We start from the raw sequence: 27,759 nt of genomic DNA on the forward strand, positions 1-27,759 counted from the left end.
TTTCTTCCAAGGAGCAAGCATCTTTTAATTTCATGGCTGCAGTCACCATCTGTAGTGATTTTGGAGCCCAAGAAAATAAAGTCTGTCACTGTTTCCATTGTTCCCCACCTGTTTGCCATGAAGTGATGAGACTAGATGCCATGATCTTTGTTTTTTGAATGTTGAGATTTAAGCCAGCTTTTTCACTCTCCTCTTTCACCTTTATCAAGAGACTCTTTAGTTCCTCTTCACTTTCTGCCATAAGGGTGGTGTCATCTGCATATCTGAGGTTATTGATATTTCTTCTGGCAATCTTGATTCCAGCTTGAACGCAAGTTCTGTGTTCTTAGTATGCTCTTTCTATTGTAACTAGAGGGCTGCAGATGCCCCTGTTAGAATTGCTAGTGGCCCTGTTATATTTGCAAGTATCTTCTCCCATTCTGTAGATTGTCTTCTCACGTTGATAATGTCCTCTTCATTGTATTTTAAATGACAAAATGACTAACCCTGATATTTAGGTGGCATTTGTGGATAAAACAACCAAGTGCTCCTGTGTTTGACTGCTCATTTCTCTTTCTCAAAATACCTGGGTATTTAGAATCATCCTGTTGTTTGGGCTGCAAGTTTCCACTTGCATGCAAACATTAGGCCTTGTGGTGCACTCACAGGTAGAGTATCGTGTGGATAGTGGATGCACTGGGGCAGGAAAGAGTTAAACAGCTCCAACCCCCGAGCTTGCTGCCCAGACCCTCCTCATGATTTATGGATGACTGCCTTAAAGGCGGCAAAGCTGGGAAAAGAGAAGTTTCCCAGCACAGCCTTTAAAGGACCCCATGTCACACTTCAGGGCCAGTTAACATCAGACCAATTCTTGGTTCACACCCCAGCCAGCTGTCGGGTCGGGCTCTCTGGAGAAGCCTGCGTGTTTGCTGAGATATAAATGTGCAGGCTGCACACTGACATTTAGAGGGCGATGAGAGGCCTGTGTTCTTTACTTAGTACACTTTTTCTATTATAACAGGAGGGCCGCAGATGCCCCTGTTAGAATTGCTAATGGCCATCACTTCTGGGTTCAAGGAAATGGTTGTCCGCTTCTGAGCACAACCTGGGCCTTGGGTCTCCTGGGTTTGCATGGTGCCCAGGAGGTGTGGAGGAGAGAGTGCCAAGAGGCCACGTCCAGAGCCGCACAGCCTATGATCTGCCCCCACCAAAAGCACACAGATGCGTCCAGGATCACCTTAACCTTGCACTTCAGTTCTGGTAACATAACTTGCTCTTTTTCTGACCACTAAATAAAAAATTAGAAAAGAATACAAAGAATGAAATAAAAATTGTACAACCACACCAGTCAAAGATAAGTACTGTTAATATCTTGCTGTATATAATCGTCCTGCCCTGTTTAAAAATTGTGCAGAGATAAGCCCAGTTTTCATAATAATGGGATCTCCATATTCATACAGTTTTGTAAACTGCTTTTTCCTCTCAACAATGTAATAGAAACTATTTTCTATGCCATAAAATATTCTCTGACTAAGCATTTATTTTTAATGTGGGTGCCTCTGGCTTAAACAGCAGCAGTCTTCAATACTGCAGAGAGCTATGCTGGGTGGATTTGAGTAGGTTTTTTTTTCCTCACAGTATTATGATGAGGTTTAAAATGGTATATCTGTGAAAATATCCCTGGCCAGCCATTACTAGATGGGGAAGAATGTCCAGCCATTCTTGATTTTCTCAGACCCCATGAAATCCATTCCTGAGACCCATGGGGCCTTTTACTTGATAGTAAAATATGCTGGGGTTTTCCTAGTGGATCACCTGCAATGCAGGAGATGCGGGTTTGATCCCTGAATCAGGAAGATCCCCTGCAGAAGGAAATGGCAACCCACTCCAGTATTCTTGTCTGGAGAACCCCATGGACAGAGGAGCCTGGTGGAATACAGTCCATGGGGTCTTGAAAAAGTCAGACACAAGTGAGGACTAAGCAACAACAAAACTGTGCTGGGACTGAGGGCTCAAGGGTTCAGACCAGCAGTGAGTGCCGGCTGATTGAGAACTTGACATGGCTACAGAGGCACACTCATCTTCCAGACTGCTTAAAATGTAAATAACCACTGTAGGTTCCAGGCTGAACTATGTTACAGGCAAATAGGAAAGCGTGAGAGAAACGCAAATATTGCTGGTTTCAGGAGCGGAAGTCCTACACCAGGAAGCAGGGACTACCTTCAGGATGCTAGGAGATGCTTGAGCGAGTCCTCAGGGATGGGTTCTATGTGGAGAGAGGAGGGGCGGTAGATGGTTGGGCAGGCACTGGTCCGCTTGTATTTAATGAGCATCTGCTATATGCCTGGCAGTGGGCAGGGGTCTCGGATGTAACGATGAAGAGACATGAGTGATCCCTGGCTCCCAGCAGCTCACAGCTTGGTAAACGCCTGGCACCATTCAGAGTGAGAAGCTGTCCAATGAGAGCATCCTGGGTGCCATCATAGCAACGGTGAACGCTCGACAAATGCTCACTGTTGGGTGTTGCGTGTATTGTTCCATCTAGTCCTCCCAACGACACTGGGGTGTATACTATTATTCCCCTTCTTTTACAAATGACAAAACTGAAGCTTCGTGAGTGATTGGTCTAAGGTCAGCACGTGCAGCCAGTTTGCAGTCTTCCCTTCATGCTGTGCTAATTTTGCAGGCATCCTCTTGCTTTCAAGGTAGACAATGGCATTTCCATTTTCAGAGGGGACACTGGAAGCACTGAGAAAGTTGAGTGATTTGTCCAGGTCCACACAGGTAGTCAGGGGTGGCTCGGGGCCACCTCTCTCCCTGATTCTGAAGGCCACTCCGTCTCTCTCACCCCTTGTTGTTATGACCCCAGCAAGAGGTGGATGCTGGCTGGTCCAGGGCACTGTGACTCATCAAGATTCAGACTTTCCTCAGGCAGACATCACACTCAGTCATTCTCCCCAATCACAAGTATTCACTGAGCATCTATCACATCCAAGAACTATGCTGCTGGGCACAGAGTCACAGCCCTCGAGAAGCTCACAGGCCAGCAGGGAGCCAAATGCACGGGAATAAGGCACAGTGTGAGCACGGAGGAGTAGACTCCCAAGTGGATGTGGCAGAATCTGGGCAGGCTTCACAGAGGAACAAGCTGGGAGCTGAGACTTAGCTGACACATAGATGCCTCCCAGGGGGACAGTGGGTGGAGGTTCCAAGCAATGGGAGGCAGAGGCAGAGAGGAGATCACCTGGCCAGGTTAAGAAAGCTTGGCCAGTGATGAAGTATTGCCAGTGGATAACCAGTGAGGAGAATCGTGGTAGGAAATGCGAGTCGAGGGGGGCATGCCTGCAGGGGCCAATCCACAGAGCTTAGACAGGATCCTGGTAGCCGCAGGGAGCCATGGAGGGGGTGCAAGGCAGAGCGGCAGAGTGCTCAGGGCCGAGCATTGGAGAGGTAACTGCCGTGGAAATGAGGTGGTGAGGAAGCAACAGAGGCTTATTTTTTGTGTGCCTTGAACTAGAGAAGCAATGGAATGGAAAGAAGAGGCTGGATGTGAACAATTTTAGGAGGTGGAATTGATCGATTTGGTAATTGATTAAATTGAATCTGGGAAGGTCCTCCATCTAAGATCGGTACACCACCCCACTCTCATTTCTGTCTATTTCATCACTTCACTGTTTCTTTTGTGCTTTCTTAGAGTCGGACACAACTGAAGCGACTTAGCAGCAGCAGCAGTATTAAAAGTCCCACGGTATTGGAGTCGACTATAATAAGAAGTTTGAAAACTGCCAAATGTTTGCATTCGTTGCTGGGCTGAATAGCAACACTGCAGATCCCTGTTAGGTGACAGATCTCTGTTTGTGGGAGTCAGTGTTCATAAAAGGAAGAAAGTGCATTCCACATAGAGGGTGTCACGTATTCTGTTTATTTTTAAGATGCTTTTATGTGGTTAAAATTCTAGCCTTTGATTTTTCTATCTATAATGAAATTTGGGCAGATTGGATTTCAGCTGGCATTGAAGGAAATATGCTTTTTAATTTTTGTGAAATGATGAAAATTGTTTTCTCTTTTGTAAAAATCACAACTAGATTCATTTGTTCAGCCAACGAATGAGTACAGGGTGTTTGAAAGGCAGGTGTTGCCTCTGCCCTCATGAAGCCTATAGTCAAGTCATGTACCCAGAGCTGCATGCTGTTTGCCCCTGGTTTCAACAGGTGCTCACTGCCCTGAACATGAACAGAGCAGAGCAGCAACACCACCAGAAGTCAGGCCTCAAGAAATACTTTCAGTGCTTTGTCGCTGTTTCAGATTTAAATATCCACCCCATGTGTCCCAGGACCTTTGCACTTGCTGACTCATCTGTCTGAGTGGCTCTTCCCCAGGGTATCTTCTCGTTCTTCCTTGATCTCCTCGTGGCTTTGATCAGACATGACTTTCTCAATTCACCTTCCTTAAAATTGAGCCTCTGCCCTCACTTCAGAATTCTCCATTCCCCCTTCTTATGTAATATTTTTCATAGTATCCATCTCTATTGGTTTTGTTACAATCTGTCTCCTCATTTAGAAGATAAGCTCCATGAGGAGGAGGTCTTTTGACTTCTGTCTGTGGCTCTATGCCCACCAGCTGAAGAAACACCTGACCCCCAGGTGGCCCTCAGGCAGCATTTGAGGAATAAGTGAGTGAGCCCTCTCTGGGTCTCAGGTCCCTTGCCTGCAGCCTTGGGGACCAGGGGCAGGCTTGCTGAGATGCAAGTGAAAGGAGAGCGGCAGGGAGTCAGGATGCTGAGCTCTGAGGTGGGGGGACACAGCCCGCATCGTGGGCAGCTCAGGCTGCTTTGGCAGGGCAACACTCAGCCGATGCTTGTCCACTTTATACCAGTGTTTTCTGGCTTTTACACAGCTCTTGGCTTCATACGTTTTTCTCCACTGTGTCCAAAATAGAATTTAAAACAGACAAAAAATATATTCCAAGGGTATAGATCTAATGTCATAAGCATCACTTTGAAGAGGTTTTGTTTTTATTTCATTGATTTTCTGTTTTTAAAACTGTGACTTTTAAAATGTAAGGTATTGCCTTGTAACCCCAGCCATACATTTTTCTAGTAGGGAAAATATAGTATATAGATAACCCAAAACAGGGGGAAAAAAGAATATGTATCCGTAATCCCATTGTACTGACCTCACCATTGTAAACATTGTGTGTATGTGTGTGCCTGTATGTGTGTGTGTGTATGTATATAGATAGATAAAGAGAGAGACTTTTAAACAGCTATAAATAAATAAATAAATCTATCCCCCACCCCAGTCAATGGTTACAGCTTCTGGGCCACCATGTACTGGGCTGGCCAGGGTGGTCTTTCTTCCCTCGATAGCATGATGTGCTAACCCAGGGCCTCTTTCTACCTTTTCTGCACCCTATGACCCCTTCCCAAATTACTCCAGAGTTTATATTCTGCCATCTCAGGAAACAGCAGTCAAAGTGAGTCATGACAGGGTCCTTCGTGGCAGCCTGAATGGAGGGGACACCATGATCCAGGACAGGGAAGGAGTGTGCTTGGCTTTGCTTTGCGATGCTATGTCTGCAGTGCCTGTGGAATGTTCAGGTGGAAATGTCAAGCGAGCAGTTAGAAATGTGTATCTGGGAATTAGGAGAGATTTGGACATAAGAGAGACAGGTGGTAATTGGAGCTGTCAGAATCAATAATGGGGTGGGGAACACTGAATTGTGGGAATCCTGGGGTCTCTAAGAAGGCAGACACTTAGAGACTTGGTGGAAAGTGTTCGCAGAGCTGCCCACCTGGTGACCCATCTGAGAAAAGCTCCAATCCTTTCAAGCCCAGCCCATCCCAGGCTGGTGTGAATAGCCGGGAAAGGGGTTCCCATGTGGAGTTCAGGGGCTACCAGGAGAGGCTGTGAGCCAAAGGAGGACCGCAGAGCGCAGCAGCTAGGGGTGTAGGCAGTGGACACAGAGCATGTGTTCCAGTCCCAGCTCCGCCAGGTGAGGGCTGTGTGTCCTTGGGATCAGAATCCTCACTGACACAGGAGGAGCTGGGCTTAGCCACCTCGTACAGTGTTAGAAGAATCCCTTGAAAGGTTAGGCACCATTTCCAGCCCATAACACATGCTCAAGGGACATGGCCATGATTATTGTAATGACAGAGGGTGAGCAGAACCCAGCTGGGCTGGCAAGGAATGAGCACCGGTGGCCCAGAGCCAAGAGGGCCGTCTGTGGTTGAGGGTTAGAGCCGGGAGGGTGCACCAGGCACAGAGCTGAGGTCTGACCCCACTGGGAGCGGAGCTGAGGCACTCAGATGCCCTCTGCCACAGCTCTATTGGCGGCAGACCTCAATTCTCTGCCACTTTGAAACAGGCTCTGGAGAGGAGCTGAAAGGAAAGCAGAAAACTCTATTTATTGTTAGTTTTTAAAAATAAAATAGAAAGGAGCTTTCCAAGGGCATGTTGGTGGGTTTTATCATTTGTGAGGAGAACAAAACTTGTCTTTATCAACATTCTGTCTGTCTGTGAGGCTGGGCCAGCAAAGGGGAAGACCAAATGTTAAGTCATAACATCTAACGCCTTGTTCCCAGTGCGACTAGCATTGAAGGGTGTTAATAGGCTGAGCTTTTGTCAGCAGAGCCAAGACAATTTCCAGGCCAAAATGAATGATGGAGCCAAGATCACAAAAGGGCCGCCTCGTGCCAACGGGCAGGAGATCACAGTGCACCAGGTGGTCCCGCCCAAGTGGTGCAGAAGGAAGAAAGCAGGACTCCTGTGCCAGGCATGAACACGGCAGCAGAGCCTCCAGAAGAGTCTGCGGCCGGGTTGCCCTCCTTGCCTTTTCTGCCTGGTATGTGAGTTTGCTTTGGGAACAACAGGAGTGGCGTGACTGGAATCCGTCTTGCGTGGTCTTTCCTCAGATGATTTAGAATTAGTTCAACCTGTTTTCAAAGAGTATACCCCAATGACAGCACAAAAGCACTATCTTGAATTGCTTTCCTGTCCCCAGGTGGAGTGGAGAAGGCAATGGCAACCCACTCCAGTACTCTTGCCTGGAGACTCCCAGGGACAGAGGAGCCTGGTGGGCTGCAGTCCATGGGGTCGCAGAGTCAGACACGACTGACGCGACTTAGCAGCAGCAGCCCCCGGTGGAGTGGGTGGGTGTCGGTAGCTGACTCATTACTCTCTCAGAGGGGTCCTTTGTTTCTAAAGCTACCTAGGATGGTTACAGCAATAGAACTCTAAGCCCAAGTAAGCTTTGCATAAAAATGCATTCGACTTCAGAGAAAACACATAATGCTGATCAACAGTAACCCTGGATGGCAGAGTTGATTAAGAGATCACACCTGCATGGGAGCAGGCTCTAAGAAACCAGATGGATCGAGCTCGACAAAGGCCACTTAGACTGCGCTTTTCTATGCAGGGGAGCTGATACTGATTAAGCACCTGAAATTAATGGGCGAAAGGCTGTTCACACGCAGAGGAGCAAGAGCAGGCAAAGGTGGTAACACTGCAATCGCTCCAAGTCGTAGGCGTTTAGAACCTAATTTTAGAAACATCCTGGTGGGCTCATGTGCTTTTGTCATTGGGAGTCAGTAATTGAATTTTCTGGATGTTTTGACCAGTATATAACTTTGTGAAGCCGATTACGCAGCAGAACACGATTTTTAGTCTGACCTTAAAAACATTACCTTCCGCTGTGTTATTAGGAAACATGCAGAGAGTGCTGCCCTCCTAGCTGCACTTGCTCTGGGGGAGAGGAAAGGAAAAACACCGCCTTGCTCTGCCTTGTAACCTAGTAAGATTCATTTAGATTCTATGCAGATCATTTAATAACAGATTTTGTAAAACCTTAACATAAGGAGCCACCATAAAACGTATTATCTTTTATTACCCATACAGAGAATGACATTTTAGATGGTAATAAATTGAAACCCAAGAAAAGCTATTTGCTTTTGGAGAGCACTTGGCGGGTGACAGGAACACTGGTCTCCCGATTTTATATTGTGGCAGATACGACCCCCCAGGGTCACCCGAGGCAGCCCCCAGATGGGCTTGCTGAGGCTCCTCTGAGCGACAGCCTCTGGTCCTCTTTCTCTGAAAGGTCGTTCCTGTCCAAACCTCTCTGCTGAGGACCGGGTTGTCCCGCCTTTGTCGGTCCCCATTCCAGCTCATACAGTCAGGGTGTGTGACAGGCTAGGAGCTGAGCCCAGGCTGGGGACCTGCCCTGGGGCGCCTGCCACGAGGTGGGGGAGCCCAGTCCTCCAGTATCAGAGCCAGCCAAGCTTCCCTCAGTGTGGCTTCCTCTCCAACAGGGCAGGACTTCCCCTGCTTGCCCCAGAAAGCCAGAGCCTCATCACCTTGCCCCGCATCTGCACAGTCAGCCTTCTAGAGACCGGCTCAGCCTGACCAACCTTGCCCAGGCCCCGCCTTGGGCCTCTAATCTCTGCAACCTAGAAGAGCATCCCTGAAGCCATGCTTTCTGAGTGGCAGTCCACATCACCACCCTTTGATTTACTCATCCATCATATATTAACAGAGAGTGCCGGGCACTGGGCTGGCTGTGTGACTTTTCCCCATAGTGGTTACAATTAGCTCAGTTTATTTTCAAGCAGTATAACCCAGTGGCCATGTAAAGGCAGTGTCCTGGAACGTGTGTGTCTCAGAGGACCAGATGTTGTCCCCAGCAGGACAGGAGTAAGTTAGAGGCAGGGTCCTTGCCTCCATTGAGGGCTGTCATGAATTCTCAGTAAGTAACTGACATACTGAAAACCATATACTTTGAAGAGAAGGTTCTCCAATAAACTGATCCAGTATTTACCCCTTTGTAGATGGGAGGAAATTCATCTCCTCTTCTTACTAGACAGACTTTGTAGGAAAGGTCTGGTTGACATTACACTTCAAAGGACTGAAATGGAAATATTTCCCAGAGGAAAGATAGCGAATGCTATTCTGGGAAGGTGGGCAGTCCTGAGGAAGGGGGCAGCTGGGAGTGAAATGAAGATGGCAGCTGGCGACAACGAGCACCACAGCGGCGGGTGGGAGGCAGCACCTCGGCTCCCCAGCATGCCTGACAAGCAACCTCAGAGAAGCCACATCCATTCCCTGTGGCTGCCGTAGCAAGACCACAAAGTCTGTGGCTCAGACAGCGCACATTTATTATCTCACAGTTCTGGAAGTTGAAAGTCCAAAGTGAGTTTCACTTGGGTGAAATTAAGGTGTCGGGGGCCCTGATTCCTTCCGGGAGCTCTGGGTAAAAATGTATCACCTTGGCTCTCCCACCTTCTGGAGGCCCCTGCATTCCTTAGCCCATGGCCCCCTCCTCCATCTCTCCATCTGTAAGTCCAGCATCGTGCCATCTGCCTCTTCAAACCTCTGTCTCTCTCCTTCTGTTGCTGTATCGCCTTCTGCTCTGGAAGACAAAGCAGGCTCGAGGAGCAACCATGGTGCTGTTTAGTGTCTCACATGGAGTACATTTTTTTCTAGAAAGGGAAAAAAAAAAAAAGGAATATTTTGCACAGAGAAAGAAACTTCAGTTTCTATTTTTTGTTTAAATTACATCATAAACAAGTGAGTTTTAAGTTGAAATAAGGGTACATGTTGACCTGCATTTCAACAGGTGTTCATTCAGAACGATGCTAATCTAAGCGTGGGCCTCAGGTCAGCAGCAACAGCATTTCCTAGAAGCTTTCTGGAAAGGCACATCCTTGGGCCCCAATCTAGACCTTCTGAATTGTAAGCACCATAAGTGGGCTGAAAATCTGTGTTTTAATGCAGCCCCCAGGAGCTTCTGATGCAAGCAAAGCAAGTTCCAGAAGCACCAATGGAGACATTCTCTCTTAAGCACCTGCTATGTACCAGGCATAATGTTGCCATGGCAATTCAGGACCAAAAGATTAGAAAAAACAGGCTAATGTAGTGAACACTGTGTGTATATATATATATATATATATAGAGAGAGAGAGAGAGAGAGAGTATGCTATATATATAATATAGTAAACAGAAAAATATATAAAAACCATAGAGAAAGAACACTTTAATAATATTTTTTTTACTTAAACTTTTAGGGGTCTGTACTTGCACATGCTCAGATCCACCCCAAACTAGCTGTATGTTTTTGGACATTCCCGAACTCTGTTCCCTCAGACTGGGAGTTCCTTGAAAGTGGGATAGACCAGGTGATGTCTGAGGTCCTTTCAAGAAACAATAGTTCATGTCTCTTTGCGTCACAGACCTTGACTCCAGCCACGCCAATGGCCCTGTGTTAGCTGGACCTCCTTGCTGGTTCTCAAGGTCCTCTTCCCTCTTTGAATTCTCTGCCCTCACAGCCTCCTTCGAAGCCCAGCTCCAGCCTGCATTGACCTGAAGCCACGTAAAAACCGCAGTACCCCTCCCAGCTGCAACGTTCACATCTGAACCTCGGACCACACATTCCGCACACCCTGCCTGTTGCCTTGTGGAGCTAGTTCGCATGTGTTACCTTCAACCAAGCTGTGCCTTCCTTGAAAGTAGAGAATATACTTTATACTTCTTGTTCCCAGGGTGTCCTGAACAGATTCAGAATCAGCCTTCAATCCTTATTAAACGGTTGAATTTAAGAGTGTTTTAGGATTAATAGTCTCTCATCTTCTTCCACAGAAATTCACTTCCACGTCATGACCCCATTCCTAATCCCACAGTAGGAGACTCTCCTCTTCAGTGCCGTCCCTTCCTCCCCACTGGTGTCTGGGCTAAGTGGCCTTTCCTTTGCAATAACCACAGCTCTCTTCCTACTCCCATCTCATTCTCCTGAAATCTACTGACATCACCTCGGAATTTCCTAGCACCAGATTTGTCTCCCTTGTTGCTACTCTCTAGCACAGAGCCTAATATGTGCTCAGTATTTAATAGAAAGAGAAAGAGAAGTCGCTCAGTCATGTCCGACTCTTTGCAACCCCACGGACTGTAGCTTATCAGACTCCTCCATTCATGGAATTTTCCAGGCAAGAGTACTGGAGTGGGTTGCCATTTCCTTCTCCAAGTACTTAATAAATATTTGGTAAATTAAATAACCTTCATACAGCCTTTCTGAGCACCCCACATCCCGGCTCCCTTCTCACAGACCTTAATTGCTACACTTCCATAACACTTATCTCATCATACTGACATACTTGCTTTTTGTTTTTTTATCTAAAAATGCACTGAAAGCAGGGTCTGTATCATCATTCACCAGTTATTGGAACCTAGTAGACACTATATAAATGTTTCTGTGGATCAACCTGAATGTCAAATATTTGCTGCCATGAGTCTGAAGGGGGTGATTTTCCAGGTATCTTATGAATGCCTTTAGCATTTTATTTACCGTAACTCATCAGTAACATCAGAAGAGGTCCACTTCACCTGGAAATGTTTTATTTGATTTTGGTGTCCCTCAACCCGAAATCGCTTAGGTTACTCCAGCTGCATGTGTCTAAGAGGCAGTGTTTACATCCCCTGCTGCTTCCCCACCCTGCTGGCTCTGTCAGCAACCAGTAAATCTGGGGAAATGAGCTCTGCCTTCTCCCTACCCACCAGACCCCAGCCGGCAAGAAAACAGCAGGTGACAGCCACGTACATGAATGTTCACATTAGCATCAAGCAACACGGTGAAAGGCGGCTAAAGACAAACACAAGTCAAACCCAACTCACCCTGTTGGCTAGGAAGGTGGAGAATGTCCCTCCCCACCTGCGGTGAGAAGAGGGCAGCGTTCACAAAGGGATGTATGGTCCTGCCGGATTTATGGACTACCTGGCCCCCATCTTACATAGCCATAGTGGGTAAATCAAACCCCAGACAGACAGCAACTCATTCTGCTCCATATAATGCGCTCAGCCATCTGTTTGCAATAGTTATAGACCAGGTGTCAGGCGCAGCTAACCTGGAGAAGAATGCAGTCTCTGTTCAGGTGCCATACTGCAAGGAGTCTTGCTTTGCTCAGCTTCTCCGGGCAAAACCAATGAGTAAATAAGTTAATGAACTGCACTATATCCTTGCTATAAATCTCATGTTAATATTTCTCATTAACAATACCTTTAATGTTAGACAGCAAAGGGATCTATTGAAAAAGACTCCTACAGATTTCCTTGACCCTTCAAGCACTGTTTATAAGCTGGAACCAAGTCTTACCAGCTCATAGGAACCTATTGTGTATTTCACTTTCCAGCTATGCATTCAATGACGTCATGTTGGTAGCTTGAAAGCAGTCATGGTTAAGAGTATTTAAACCACCAAAACAAAAGTCTACTGTGTAAAATCTGCAAGTCAGGAGCATATGCTGCTAAACTTTTATGGGCACACCACTCTTTGTAATTCATTGTTTTATAAAAATGCAACTATAATTGATTAATTAGTACGCAACAACAATGTGCCAGGCACTGAATTAGCAGCTGGGAGATAAAACTTTAAATAAGCCAAGGCCCCTGCCTCACGGAACTCAAGTGATCAGAGTCAACATAGCCAATAAACAAGTAATCAATAAACAAGAATATTACAGACTGTGATTTTTGTTATTGTTCAGTCGCTAAGTTATGTCCAACTCTTTGTAACCCAATGGACTGCAGCACACCAGGCTTCCCTGTCCTTCACCATCTCCCAGAGTTTGCTCAAACTCATGTCCATTGAGTCAGCGATAATATCCAACCATCTCATCCTCCCTCATCCCCTTCTCCTCCTGCCTTCAATTTTTCCCAGTATCAGAATATTTTCCAGTGAGTCAGCTCTTCACATCAGGTAGCCAAAGTATTGGAGCTTAGCTTCAGCATCAGTCCTTCCAATGTATATTCAGGCTTGATTTCCTACTGCTGGAGAAAAACTGTTATTTATTGCAGCATAACAAATTACTCCAAAATGTAGTAACTTAAAACAATGGATACTTACTATCCCAGTTTCTGTGTTCAGGAGTCTGGACGTGGCTTAGCTGTGTCTTCTGCTTTCTGGACTCTCACAAAGCAGCCATCCACGTATTAGTCCAGAATTTCAGTCTCACCAGGTATGCCTGGGGAAAGATCCACTCCAGGCCCATGCAGTGCTTGTTGGCAGCCCTCCATTCCTTCTAGCTGGTCTTGTAGGCCTCCCTCAGCTTCTTGCCACATCCTTAGAAGACTTTCCAAAGATTCTACTGCATAATAACAGCATCCATGTACTCACTCCAGGCTCCGTGCTCAGCACTTTATATTATCTGTTTTCATCCTCACCTATCCTAGAAGTCTTATTATTCTCCCCATTTGAACAGGTGAGGAGACTCAGACAAGGAGAACATAAGCAACTTGACCAGGTCCACTCAGCTTCTAAGAGGTGGAGCCAAGGTAACAGTCACTGGCCAAATGCCGACTGTTCCTCCCTAAGTGACAGCTCCCCATTATGCAATGAGATCCCTGCCTTCATAGAGCATCAATACAATGAAGAATGACCATCGAAAATGAGCATGAATTCACCGAGAGGAGAAAGAGGGGGAAGAAAAGTCAAAAGTAAGAAAAAGTAGGGTATAGTAGAAGAAAATCCAGTCTGGACAAAGTATGAAAGGAGGTGCAGAGGGCGGCTCAAGTTGAAGCAAGAGAAGGAGGGGGCACCAGGTGGGTTAACGGCCAATCCTTCCTCCATGTAACAGTTCCTTGTTGACTTTCCCCCACAGCTACCATTATGCTTGTTATTAGTGATAAATGTTCCGTTAAATGCTCACTCGTATGGCAGTCGAGGTAGCTGTATAAAACATCAAGGGTCTGGTGATTGATTATATGCCATGTTTAATGACACAGTTTGATTCTTTTTTTTTTTTTCAAGATAAAATGTTTGGTTTTCAAATCAGTGTGATTGGTGAACTCAGCCCATGGCTGTGGAGATACACCCGAGGCTTTTTCTTGCAGACACACCATCTTCCTTTTGTTTCTAGGATATATATTAACTGGTAGCGAATCAACACCCAGGAGGAGATGGCAAATGCAATAGAAATGCATGACTGCAGAATTCAAACCAGGAGAGCAGCTTGCCTCTCAGATATGTCTTACAGATCAGATAGCTTAAAATAAAATCAAAGCAGGCAATTTAATTCTCCCAGTTTTGACACAGTGCTTCTCTTGGTCCAAATAAAATCCTATCTCCTTGAGCTAGAGTTCCCCAAAGGATGAGCCATTCCCTGAGAGTAAATGGCTCTGGTTTGGATATGCTCAGACCTTTGAGATATAATTTAGTTCAGGGAAACAGTAGTATATCATCATTATCAATAATGAAAGTGAGTTGGCCAGCTTGTGTGCTGCGTACCGGCTGGGTGTTGGGGTCAAAGGCATGGTCCTTGCCCTTGAAAACTTTGTCATCCACTTGGGGAAATGGTAAATGGGCATCAAAATAAGGCCAAATGGGAAACATAGCCTTCAAATTAGTCAGGGGAGGACAAGCACTGTCATAAACTGCCCTTAACCCTGAGCAAAGGCTCATCTCTTGTTCACATCCCAGCCTACAGCGTGTCAGCGAAGGGTCTCTGTGCCACAGTCACGTGGAGATCCGGGCTTCTTCCTTCTGGGGAATAGAAAACACAGAGGATTATGCGGGTGCTTTAGGGGCCAGATTAGTCCATCTCTTCTGCCCACATTCCATTGTCCAGAATCGGTCACACAGTTCGTAAGGTCCAGCTGCACGTGCGTGCTAAGTCTCTTCAATCTTGTCTTATTCATTGCAACCCTGTGGACCATAGCCCGCCAAGCTTGTCTGTCCGTGGGATTCTCCAGGCAAAAATACTGGAGTGGGTTTCCATTTCCTTCTCCAGGGGATCTTTCTGGCTCAGGGATCGAACCCAAGTGTCTTACATCTCCGGCATCGGCAGCCGGGTTCTTTACCACTAGCACCCCCTGGGAAGCCGCCCCGCAGTCAAAAGAAATAGGATTGGGTAAACAAGTAAAAGTCTTCACCACAGTTTCCTTTAATTGCAAGCAACCCCAGAATCGATTCTGGCTGACTTCAGGGCCAAGAAGAACCTCCTGAATAAACCCCAGGGTGTGTTACAGAATCCAGGGGAGAGTTGCAGTCAGGAGCCAGCATAGTCCCACATCTCAGGCACTCTTCCTATTGGAGCTGATCACACCCAACTCCCCGCTGAGCCCTGAATCAACTGAGAGTGTTTAAACATAATAGCAAAATATCTGTCAAATATTCAAATGAAAAATATATGTATTGAGGGATAGCAGTGTGGTATTGCTTTTGTGTTAAATTTATCAGATCTCGACTGGATTAAAAAACATCTTTCAAATTTCACATGACATAAAAGACTAAAACAACTCACAGTGCTATGAAGGAAGTGCAGTATAAACAACTCTAAACTTCAGTTGGTGCTTTCTCACTTGTAAAATGGGAACAATAAATGCAACTTAACATGCTCGTTGAAAAGACTGACACTGGTTTCTGAAAAGCAGAGTAATCTGATGCCTGGTCCAGATTGTTCAGTTCCTAAGGCTGTTATCTTTGCCCTAATCTCATCATCAGATTTAGCCTCATTTCCAGATCAGTTCCATGAGGCCACTGTGAAATGACATATAATGGATATAAACATCAAATGTGCAATGTGTACCCAAACCCTGGACTTTGAACATTCTGGAATATATCACATGCCCCCTTAAACAAGGACAGAAAATAGATTCCATCCCCACAGCCAACTCCAGTCCATGCATAAGGACTGTCCTGCTGGGAGAGACTCCAAAGGTACATCTGTCCACCACAGCTGAGACTGCTGCCCAAGGTGGGGTGCTGCCCTTCCAGGCACCTGCCCTGAGGGAGGGAGCACACCGCTCCAGCCGAGCACAGGCCGGCCACCTGTCCCAAGCAGCGACTCCAGTCTAAATGCCATCCTCTCTGTTGTGTTTTTGCCTCGTAGACGCTGGAAAATCCCAAGTATGAACTGATCATTGAGGCTCAAGATATGGCAGGACTGGATGTTGGATTAACAGGCACGGCCACAGCGACAATCATGATCGATGACAAAAACGATCACTCACCAAAGTTCACCAAGAAAGAGGTAAACCCCTGCTGAGCACCCCTCGCGGTCATGGCCGTGATTGCTGATTAACATTGATTCCTTGAACCACAGCCCTGCTGGCTCCCTGTTTGCAACATCAAAGCTCTCCTTTGTGGAGAGAAGATGGTGTTTTGCCAGAATAGTTTTCTACATTTTTATCTTTTTTTTTTAAGTGGAAAATACCAGAGCATTATGATTCAAAAGCATTGAATCTTGTTAAAGTCCATAAGAAAATAACTTTTAATGCCAAAGTGCCACTTTCATAGTTTTATCGGTGTTATTTAGTGCTGAATTATGCGAGTCCTATTGTGGTTTTAGCATAACAATAACTATTTTTTCAGCAAGTACAGATTGAGGGGCCAGACGGAACAGCAGCAAGAAGGTAAAGCAGATTTTCTTGGCAATAACTGGGCGGCCCAGGAGCTTATAAATAACAACCAAGTTAGCTCGTCTGGGAGAGCAGTTATTTATTTGCGGCTCCTGTGCTTTTATGATTGTGGATCGCGGTTGTGGTTTCCCATCTATTCCAACGGAATAGTGTTTGCGGACAGGCTGAGTATGCAAGACCGGATCCAGCTGCTGAGTATGTGTCCAGACTAAGAAGTCATTGGCACCATACCTCAGAAGGCAATGTGACGGTCTTGGTTTCTTTGGGGGTCAGGACCAGAGCCAAGAACTTAACACCCCTCTTATAGACCAAGAGCATAGCATCAGTCATGGCAGCCCCCGTTTGCCAAACCTTTCCTGTATATCCACCACCACCACCTCAGGGCTCTCCACCTGTGATCCATTGTCTCAATTGATCGTGTGAGGTTGGCTTCATGAGCCACATTTTTTAAGCAATCAGAGAGCTTATTAAAAGCTCAGAGAATCTGGGTCTCCAAGGTCTTGGGCAGAACATGTAGCAGAAGTGGGATGTGAGCACCACGCCCTGTGAACCATGCTCTCAGCCCCAACACTGCACTTCCTTGCCCACTGTTGATGTTTCCTCCCCTCCCAGGCACTCAGAGAAGACACTCAGGTCTGGACTGGCAACTGTGCACCCCTCTCTCACATGTCCCAGGGCCACCCCCGATGACCCTTCCCAGCCCCTTGGCTCCCCAGTGACCTCTGCACATCAGCAGCCCCGCCTGACTCATCCAGGAGATGGAAATTTCCCCCTCGCCCAGTGGCATCTTGGACACTCAGGGGTCTAACCTCAAAACAGCAAAGTCCACATAGCTGATGTGGTCCATTCTATCGCTCCCACAACACTGCTTCTGTAACTGCTAAAATAGATTGCATATTATTCCCATGTTTCTCAAACTATGCTCCAAGAAATTCGTTCCACAAGTTGTATCATTGTAGAGGGGGAGGTGGAGGGAGATTTCAGGGTCAGAGAAATCTGGAGAGCACTGAGAGGAATGGTATGCAGGGTTTCTTTTACTACAGGGCTTCTGGGCACCTTTACAATGCTTTGTGTTTCTCCAAGGGGTAGGTATGGTGTGTAAGCTTTCTCAGGCTCATTTGGCCTGGGGATAATTTTTCCTGGACCACCTCATCGTGTCTCATTGAGCTGGTGTTCCTAAGATATTCAGTGGGAGATATTGGTTGATCTGTAAAATTTCTCAGGAACCTCTTTAAAAAGAATAACTCAAGACACTGTGAAATGGTCAGTATAGACATAGTAATGACACTAGAAATTGGATAACTCCAATCTGAAATAAGAAAACCTATCCATGTTACCAAAAAGGTGATGTTAATTAGTTATATCAGTGGAGGCTGAATTGAGCTCAGCTTGTGTTCCTAGCTATGGGCTAAATACTGTGAGAGGCTCTTGTTGTTGATATTGTTGTTAATACCACTGAATTTAAGGAAAGATTTAACATAGATCTGAAGTAAAGTAAGAGACCTTGAGTAGCATAATGTATTCACCTGTGAATATTGGGAAAGCACAGAACTGTCTTCAAATGGACATTGGATAATGAGCTTGAGATTCCCACGGGGCAGAGCTGACATCACAACTTGTATGGAGACACAAGTAACAAAATGAGAAAAATGGGAAGCTAGTACTTCACATTCTCTCTCTTAGATGTTAGATGTCCAAAAGAGTCTTTGCCAATGCTGGGCAAATCAAATTCACAACTAAATTATCTAGTGTGTTCCAGGAAGGCTGCTGTTCTTTGTCATTGAGTGGGGGGTTCATACACTGTGGACGCCAGAACACTAGAGGCAGTGAAAGAGATGTGATGGGGTGAGCTCTAGACCAGAAGGGGATTCAAAGCCCACCTATAAGCCATGTGATCTCAGCATGTTCACCATCCATGTTCTCATTTTGTCACCTGTTAGTGGGGCTGATCATAAAGCCCACCTCACTGAGTTCTTGTGAATGTTAAATGAGCTGATGGTGACAAGCACTACTTCTTGTGACCTCGACTTCTCTAGAGTGTTGGTGGTGAGGATGTGGTGGTAATTTAAAAAGTGGCAGAGAGGAGAGTGGGGTAAAGGCAGTCATGAGGAAGACGGTGAGGAAGGTGGTGGTGAGGAAGATGGCAGCAGTGAGCAAGACGATGGTATGATAAATGACATCATTTCTAAAATTCAGAAGGCCAACCAAAATTCTTATCTAAAGGGCTGTCTTCCCTCCATGTTGAAAAGCTGCTATTTTCCTTTAAAGTGATCTACAAACCTGCTCAAACACTTCAAAATACGTGATTAAGACCCTCCCATGATTAAGGGAGAAGTAATTCTGAAGAAGAGAGGGCAGAAACTGTAAAACTCATCACTGTGGGAAAAAGCAAAGACATCTGAGAGAAGCCTGTTAGGTGAAGAAGGGATGGAGACTCAGTCCAAAGATGGTCTTGGGTGTGAAAGAAGTCAAACAGGATGAACTCAGAAAAGAAAGTAACAGGGACCTGTGATCCTGAAGCTGAAATAATTTTTAGAGATAAAGGTCAGGGCTCAGTCATCCCAGGATGGAAACGGTGGTCATTCAAGGTTGAAAGGATCTAGAAACCTGTCCAAGAAGATGTTGTTTTATGTAAGTTTCTTCATATACAAGGACATTTTTTAGGAAATTCATGAAAATATTAATAGATGATTGTTGTCTTTTTTTTAATTTCTACTTTATATGATCTTTCATCTCCAGAAAAATGAATTTTTTTATCTGTTTAAAAGAGGAGTTTCAGCTGGCCAAAAATTACAGACTGCAAATAGTGTGGTGTTAAATGAGATAGAGGTGTAGTTTCTCTCACATGAAAGTCTCTGGGTCAACAGTGCCAGGCCAACATGGCAAGACCATGATATTGTCAATTTACTGTGTTCCTCTTAACCTTTCTTCTCTGCCTTCCCCAAAGCTGCGTCATGGTACAGTAGGGTCACTGCAGTGCCAGCCATCATGTGCATGTAACAGATAAAAAGAAGCAGGAAATGAGAAAGGCAAAGGAGAACCTATCACCTAAGTAAAACATCCTCTAAAGAACTTCCCCAGAAAGTCAAATGACATCTACTTGAGTCTCCTCAGCCTTCTTTATCTGTAAGGGATATTGAGAAACAACGCCAGCTGTCTTTAGTTGGCAGGTTGCAGCCCCTGATAATATAGAGGTTGGTACTGAGGAAGGAGATGTTGTATTTTTAAAGTTATTTTAAACAGCAAATAGTGCATCCTGAGATCATTTGTTCCCCTGTGAGTATTCACTTTGACTGTAAGCTTGCTGAAAAGTGAAGCCCACACCTCTTTTATTTTCTGTTGCATTCCCAGTTGTCACTCAACAATCCAGTACCTGCTGAATGTTTCCTGAAGATAATTTTAACTTGAGAACACTGTCCTTGGGTGTGAGGAACCAAGTGCTGTAAATTGTTACTGATATATGAAATCAATCTTAGTCATTGATTTTCATGAAAATTTGGGTTAGAAGCACTAGTCTCCCTATGGAGAGTCTTCTGTGAGTTTTCCTAATAGTTTTTACACATGGCTTTAACTGTTAATGTTTACTTGTTAGCTGTGGCTTTTCTAGATTAGGTATTTGGAAATGACTTTAGGGAATACAGATAAACTCTCCAAACCCACAGTCTGAATTATGGTTGAGAATCTCAGTCCAATTTAGAGCAAAAGGACTTGTCCATTTCTCTCTAAATTTTTTTTAAGAAAAAAATGTGTTATTTGTTCCTTATAGCATAGTTAATGTTCAACACATATTTTCAACAAATATTTTCACATAAACCCCAGGATTGGGGGATTAATTAAATCACTATTGATTTTCAAAGAATGTATTTGCAAATAATTATAACATTTTAAAATGTTTTCATTCATTTATTCTATCAATTGATTTTCAAGTTTTACCTTAAAATGGAAATTGGTAATGAAGACTTAATAACTTAGGAATTTTTTTTTACCTACTTGATGAATTCTTTTTAAAGTAAATATTTTAATGTTCAAACTATAACAGTACAATACCTGTAATAAAAATGGTGTAAAAAAAACTTAAAAGGCCCCGTTTTTCTGGAAACTGAGAGATGGGTAATTGATCCAGTTTTCATAAAAGGGTAAAGATAAACAGTGTAAGCTGGGAGTCAGCAAGTTGAAACTGAGTCACCAGCAGATACTTGCATTAAGTGACCAAGAAGGTACTGGGGTCTAGTCTGCATTCACAAAAGTCAGTGTCGGGCCTTGAAGGACTTCGATGCTTCAGGAGTCTTATCTTTTCTTTGCAATACTGGTTTTCATAATAAAAATATTGTACTAATTATTTATTAATTAGCTGCCTAATTCACCCCATAATACTTTTTCCTCTTACATGTTTAACTGAAAACTCTGTGGTCTCTTCTTTATGTAATAATTATGTAAAGACATTTTCTTCAGAAGGGGAACAATAAGTCTAATCTTTTCTCTAGCAGCATTGATAGAAGCTTGCTCTGTATTGTTGAGAGTTTAGAAATATTTTTTCACCTTTACTACATTATTGGAAAACTCATGTGAAATTGAAAAATTGTGGTTATATATAAGAACATCTGTATCAAGTTTCTATCATATAGATATATATATAGCTCTGCAGTGTCAAATGTTCTTGTATAAAGACCAATCTTTAAACTGATGACACTTGTAATCATGTCACCCACATCATTGTTTTGAGGCAGTTTAAGATTTTTGTATGTTGGTATTGCAGGTAAATCACAAGAAATTTACATCTCTACCAGTGTGTTCATTTTGACTCACTGCCTCTTCATTTGTAAGTTTATTAATCAAGGAGCCATTTTATTTATCACATTAGAACTTTACTTTTTTTCCTCTAAATGAAATATCTGAAGCAAGATGTCAGGATAACATCAATGTACACAGAAATCCCTTGCATTCCTATACACTAACAATGAGAAAGCAGAAAGAGAAATTAAGGAAACAATTCCATTCACCATTGTGATGAAAAGAATAAAATACTTAGGAATAAATCTACCTAAAGAAACAAAAGACTTATATATAGAAAACTAAAACACTGATGAAAGAAATCAAAGATGACACAAATAGATGGAAAATATACCATGTTTGTGGATCAGAAGAATCAATATAGTGAAAATGAGTATCTATAGATACTCCAAAGCAATCTATAGATTCAGTGCCATCCCTATCAAGCTACCAACAGTGTTTTTCACCGAACTAGAACAAATAATTTCAAAAATTTGTATGGAAATACAAAAAACCTCAAATAGCCAAAGCAGTCTGAGAAAGAAGAAAGAAACTGGAGGAATCAACCTGCCTGACTTCAGACTACACTACAAAGCTACAGTCATCAAGACAGTATGTTACTGGCACAAGGACAAAAATATAGATCAATGGAACAAAATAGAAAGCCCAGAGATAAATTCACACACCTATGGACACCTTATCTTTGACAAAGGAGGCAAGAGTATACAATGGAGAAAAGACATCTCTTTAACAAGTGGTGCTAGGAAAACTGGTCAACCATCTGTAAAAGAATGAAACTAGAACACTTTCTAATACCATACACAAAAATAAACTCAAGATGGATTAAAGATCTAAATGTAAGACCAGAAACTGTAAAAGTTCTAGAGGAAAACATAGGCAAAACACTCTCTGACATAAATCACAGCAGGATCCTCTATGACCCACCACTCAGAGTAATGGAAATAAAAGCAAAAATAAACAAATGGAACCTAATTAAACTTAAAAGCTTCTGCACAACGAAAGAAACTATAAGCAAGGTGAAAAGACAGCCTTCAGAATGGGAGAAAATAATAGCAAATGAAGCAACTGACAAAGAATTAATCTCAAAAAATATACAAGCAGTTCATGCAGCTCAATACCAGAAAAATAAATGACCCAATCAAAAAATAGGCCAAAGAACTAAACAGACATTTCTCCAAAGAAGACATATAGATGGCTAACAAACACATGAAAAGATGCTCAACATCACTCATTATCAGAGAAATGCAAATCAAAACCACAATGAGGTACCATCTCACACCGGTCAGAATGGCTGCTATCAAAAAGTCTACAAGCAATAAATGCTGGAGAGGGTGTGGAGAAAAGGGAACCCTCTTACACTGTTGGTGGGAATGCAAACCAGTACAGCCACTATGGAGAACAGTGGGGGAGATTGCTTAAAAAACTGGAAATAGAACTGCCTTATGACCCAGCAATCCCACTGCTGGGCATATATACCAAAGAAACCAGAACTGAAAGAGACATGTGTACCCCAATGTTTATCGCAGCACTGTTTACGATAGCCAGGACATGGATGCAACCTAGATGTCCATTGGCAGATGAATGGATAAGAAAGCTGTGGTACATATACACAATGGAATATTACTCAGCTGTTAAAAAGAATGCATTTGAATCAGCTCTAATGAGGTGGATGAAACTTGAGCCTATTATACAGAATGAAGTAAGTCAGAGAGAAATACACTAATACAGTATATTAACACATATATATGGAATTTAGAAAGATGGTAATGATGACCCTATATGCGAAACAGCAAAAGAGACACAGATATAAAGAACAGACTTTTGGACTCTGTGGGAGAAGGCGAGGGTGGGATGATTTAAGAGAATAGCATTGAAACATGTATATTACCACATGTGAAACAGATGACCAGTCCAAGTTCAGTGCATGAAACAGGGCACTCAAAGCTGGTGCACTGGGACAACCCAGAAGGATGGGATGAGTAAGGAGGTGGGAGAGGGGTTCAGGATGGGGGACACATGTGCACCCATGGCTGATTCGTGTCAGTGTATAGCAAAAACCACTACAATATTGTAAAGTAATTAGCCTCCAATTAAAATAAATAAATTAATTTTTTTAAGATTTTTGTATGTTGGTATTGCAGGTAAATCACAAGAAATGTAAATCTCTACCAGTGTGTTCATTTTGACTCACTGCTCTTCATTTGTAAGTTTATTAGTCAAGGAACTATTTTATTTATCACCTTAGAAATTTACTTTTTCCTCTAAATAAAATATCTGAAGCAAGATGTCAGGATAACATCAATGTACACTATTCCTTAACTTTATCATTTTTGCTTTCTGTAAACCAACAAAAGTAGAAAAGGATGACTTTAAATCGGTCTAGGATTGAGTTAGATCATCGTTGAGTTTCAGTCTTGAGTGAGGGCTATCATGGTTTCTCTTACTCTTAGGTACAGCCTCTCTGGAATTCTAACTGAAATATGGATACTTTTTACAAAGGCTTTTCCATCTTGGACACCCTGAATTTCAGTGGCCTTGTCAGCCCATGAGACTGTTGAAAGCTCTGCTCAGCTTCCTGGTCTCATAGCAGCACTTTCTACTCAGATTCTTAGCCTCTTGTCCCTGTGCCCTTATACTCTTACTCTGCCTTGAGAGTAAAAGCTTTATAAAGTGTTTGCTTTACTTCATTAACTTCCCTTCACAGCAGGATCTGGATTCTCAAGTTCCAGCTGCCTTGGTAGCTCTCTAGTGCTTTCAGATAGGTTGAGGGGAGAGGATGTGTAAAGTCCATATGCTTGAGCTACCCTAGATTTGAGGGGTGGTCTAAAAGAAGCTTGCCCCAGTCACTGTAAACAGAGAAAATTGTGGCTTAGCCTTTTACTCTGGATCATTAGGGAAAGGCAGTAGATGCTGTGTATATGGAATCCACTGTAGCACAAAACTTCATAATATATTCATTAAAAACGTGGGTCAGAGAAATGGAATTAAATGCTTTGACAGTACTCACCCCATCTTATACCCCGTTGCTTCATAATCAATTCATTTTACTGAAAAGATTAAAAACTTTGTGTCTCCTCATTGATACTGATAACCAAGAAATGACTCTAACACGGAGGAAACTGAACTACATCACTAGGGGCAGCCTATGCTTTCCTGGTCCTTCACTCGAGTTGATATGAATATCTGAGTTTTCTGAACTCTTCTAGATCTTTTCATATGTTCTTGGTAGTTTGATGGCCCCAGGTATAAAGCTAGTAAATGTACATTGTGTGTCATCTTTTACCAAAAATCTAATTGAAGTGAATATATTTACCCACTCCCCCAGGGTTCCACACCATATATTTGAGTGCTTTAAATAAAACTCTCTTACTTCCAGGCTTCCCGGGTGGCACTAGTGGTAAAGAATCTGCCTGCCAATGCAGGAGACACAGGAGACACGGGTCTTATCCCTGGGTCAGGAAGATCCCCTGGAGAAGGAAATGGCAATCCACTCCAATATTCTTGCCTGGGAAATCACATGGACAGAGGAACCTAGTGGGCTATAGTCCATGGGGTCACAAAGAGTTGGACACGACTGAGTGATGAAAAAACTCCTACTTCTGTAAGAGTTTGTTTCCCTTAAGAGAGCCTTTTAAATTCAGAGGTGGTCAGGACTAAACACTGACCACATAATTACACATTCTGCTTGCTCAACAGAGATTAATCCAGAAAGTCAATTACATATTTCTTAGAACATCAAACCCATTTCAATTATCTGACTCAAGTGACTTTTCTGGAAGTTGGAGTCCAAGACATTTTAACAACCAGATAAATCTTTAAAGATGATTAAATGTTATTTCAAATAGTCTGGACTCCCTCTTCCCATGAAGCTTTTTATAGCTATTATGGTGAAATATGCGATACATTTTGCTGTGATGCTGTGAAATAACATAACTGACAGTTTTCTGTGTGGCTGAAGTTTTAAATAAAACCAAACATACATTACTGGGATCTTTATCCCGTGTTTTGTGTGGCAGCTGGGGGCCTCCCAACACATACAGAAATGGAATATTTGGAGAGAATAGAAGAGTGTGACTTCACAACACAGATGCCACCAGCCCCCAACTGTGCAAACGGTCACCTCACTCCTGATGACATCAGTTCCTGGTCCACCTCTGTGCAGGTCCAACATCTTGTCCAAGGAACTCCAGAGCCCTCAATGGCAAATCTCATTCCCAACTTGCCATCTCATAACTGAAGAAGGGTTCGTTGCAAAACAGCCAATACCCATGTCCCCATTTATCTTCACCAGGAAGGGGTGAGTTCACTTCTTTCTTCTCCTGCTCCAAGCTTGTAAAAAAATACATGAAATCATCAACTAAGTCTCCTGGAGTTCAAATTTCAGAGGCACTTCAAACAGCAGATCTACAGCTGAATTTGTTGACTAAAAGAGAGTGAAGGAAAATGGTTGTTCAAATATAAGCAGTGCTCTATAAATAGAAGCCATCATCCAAACAAGAGTCTTCCAGCTAAAGAAAAGGGAGGTGGTGTGTGCGCTCCCAGATTTAATTGTTCAGTGACAGCAGGATGAGAAATCTTGCATTGTTGAAAACGCCCAAGTCGATTATACACTGTGTTTGTGATGTCAAAACACCTGGATTTGTTAAAGTGAAAAAATGTAATCTACCGGGTGGCTGGTTCTTCAAGCCTCCTGTAAAGGTAGACCAGACAGCCAGATGATTTATTGCATTAATCACTCCTTCATGATTATATTCATGATGTGTTGATCCCCATCTCTCCTGTGTGAACCTCTATGCAAATCCTGTGCCTTTGCGAACCCTCTGGTTACGCTCTGAGGGTCAGCAGCAACTCAGTGGCAATAAAAGCAGTTTTTTACTACAGCTGGCAGAGTCTCACCACAGAGCCACTCTGTGGCACGGGGCCTCTGAAGGCTTCATCCATCTGCTTCTGCTCAAAGACAATATCCTCACACCAAAAGCAACAGCCACAGAGCTGTAAAACATCAATTTTTTTTAACTCTATGAATGTAATATTACTACACCTCAAAATGCAGCTTGCAGAATGAGAATGCAAGAGTTCAAAAAGAGAAAGCCAAGAGCAACCCAAAGGAGATGAAATACCCATGCCCACGCTGCACCTGGAAACCATTTTGTGCTGAACAGTGTTAGAAACAAGAGCACCGGGTCTTAGCCTGGATGGTTTTAAACGTGGTCCACTTGGTCACCACCTACCTCCAACTCAGACCACGCTGAAGTTCTAGTTATCCCCCCAACCTGCCAGGCTTTAGGATGCCTCCATGCCACTGCACATCCCTTCTCCCTGGAATGCCTTTCTCTTCTTTCATACCTGGAAAGCTCCAATTTACGCTTTTTGTAGGTCCCCAAGTTATAAATCCCTTAGGCAGCTTGCTGCTTCTCCCTCCTTGTTGCTACCCATGCTCCGCATCTGCCAGCTCAGTCTTACCATGTTGCCTTTGAGTCATGTATTCCTTCTGTATCTCCCCAATACTGCTAGGATGCTTTCATATTTAGGGACATATCTTTTCCATCACTGCCTCTAGGACTTAACACAGGGATCACATCAAAAGTTTAGCTGGAGGTGAAATTATTATTCATGCAGTAAATCCTCATTACTGCCTGTTGTGTCTCAGCTTCTAATATACTATTAAATATAATTACAGTTTCTTATCATATTCAGTGTTACCTGTAAACCATCATATGTTATGTAATACCCTCTTAATATTCTATTCTTTTCTAATATGTATATACCCTAATATGTACATATTTCACTCCGATAGTGTATAACATTCACATTCTAAAGTGCTATACAATTAAGTTATTTATTCGCTTATTGTCGCTCTTCCCAAATTAGAACAGAAGCTCCATGAGAAAAGGAACTTTGTCCCTTTGCTCCGTGCTCTGGCCCCAGCAGCCAGCCTTGGCACATAACCAAATAACAGGTGAATGAGTAAATAAATTATAAATGTTGGATGGTGAGCAACAGAGGCAATCAGAAAGTGCTCAAAGGGGCTTTAGAGAGAATTTCATCCAGCCCATGGTTTTAGACCCGAGGGAGGCTGCTCAAGGCTGATTGCAGATCTCAGGCCAGCCTCACTGTGGCAAAGAATACTGCTGCCGGTGAAAAAATCCAGGCCCCACAGCAGCACAGAGTCGTGAGGGACCCTGCGGTGTGTCGTTTTCCCAGGGTGCACAGAGAGCCCAGAGGGCTGGAGTTAAATTCCTTTCTCAAGTAAATAAACGAATCTACATAAACTCCAGAAAGCCCTAAATCTACTACCCTGTCAGTCAAGTAAAAAAAAGAAAGAAAGAAAAGAAAAAAAGTCAGCATTAATAAATAATACATAAAGGAGTTGTTAGAGTAGAAACAGGCTCAACGTTTACTGAGAACTTAAAAACAAGAAAGAAAATATTTCACAGCCCAAGTTCTGTATGGGTTCATTCTTCTAAGAGGGCTTTAACAAAATCATCCAGAATTTATTTTAATGTATTCATTTGTTTCCAAACTAAAATCTATTTCATTTACAGGCTGAATATCAGTTTTCCCGGTATTGGCAGCATTGTATTTTGCT

At 43.5% G+C, this 27,759-nt stretch overlaps 1 protein-coding gene across 2 annotated transcripts in view; it reads left to right on the forward strand.

Moving 5' to 3' along the window:
* The window catches only part of CDH13 (cadherin 13), a 1,010,942-nt gene that overhangs the window by 859,926 nt on the left and 123,257 nt on the right, over positions 1–27,759 (forward strand). Inside the window, exon 8 of one of the 2 annotated variants that reach the window (XM_086350076.1) lies at positions 15,851–15,991. The exons of the other annotated variant lie outside the window; for it this stretch is intronic. Within the exon in view, the coding sequence (XP_086206202.1) occupies positions 15,851–15,991 (141 nt within the window). The remainder of the gene's footprint in view (positions 1–15,850; positions 15,992–27,759) is intronic. 2 annotated transcript variants of the gene reach the window in all.

Source organism: Bos grunniens, chromosome 18 (genome assembly GCF_055505025.1).
Source record: "Bos grunniens cultivar Pamir isolate PY7600 chromosome 18, Bosgru_T2T1.0, whole genome shotgun sequence".
In the NCBI taxonomy this organism is placed as follows: Eukaryota; Metazoa; Chordata; class Mammalia; order Artiodactyla; family Bovidae; genus Bos; species Bos grunniens.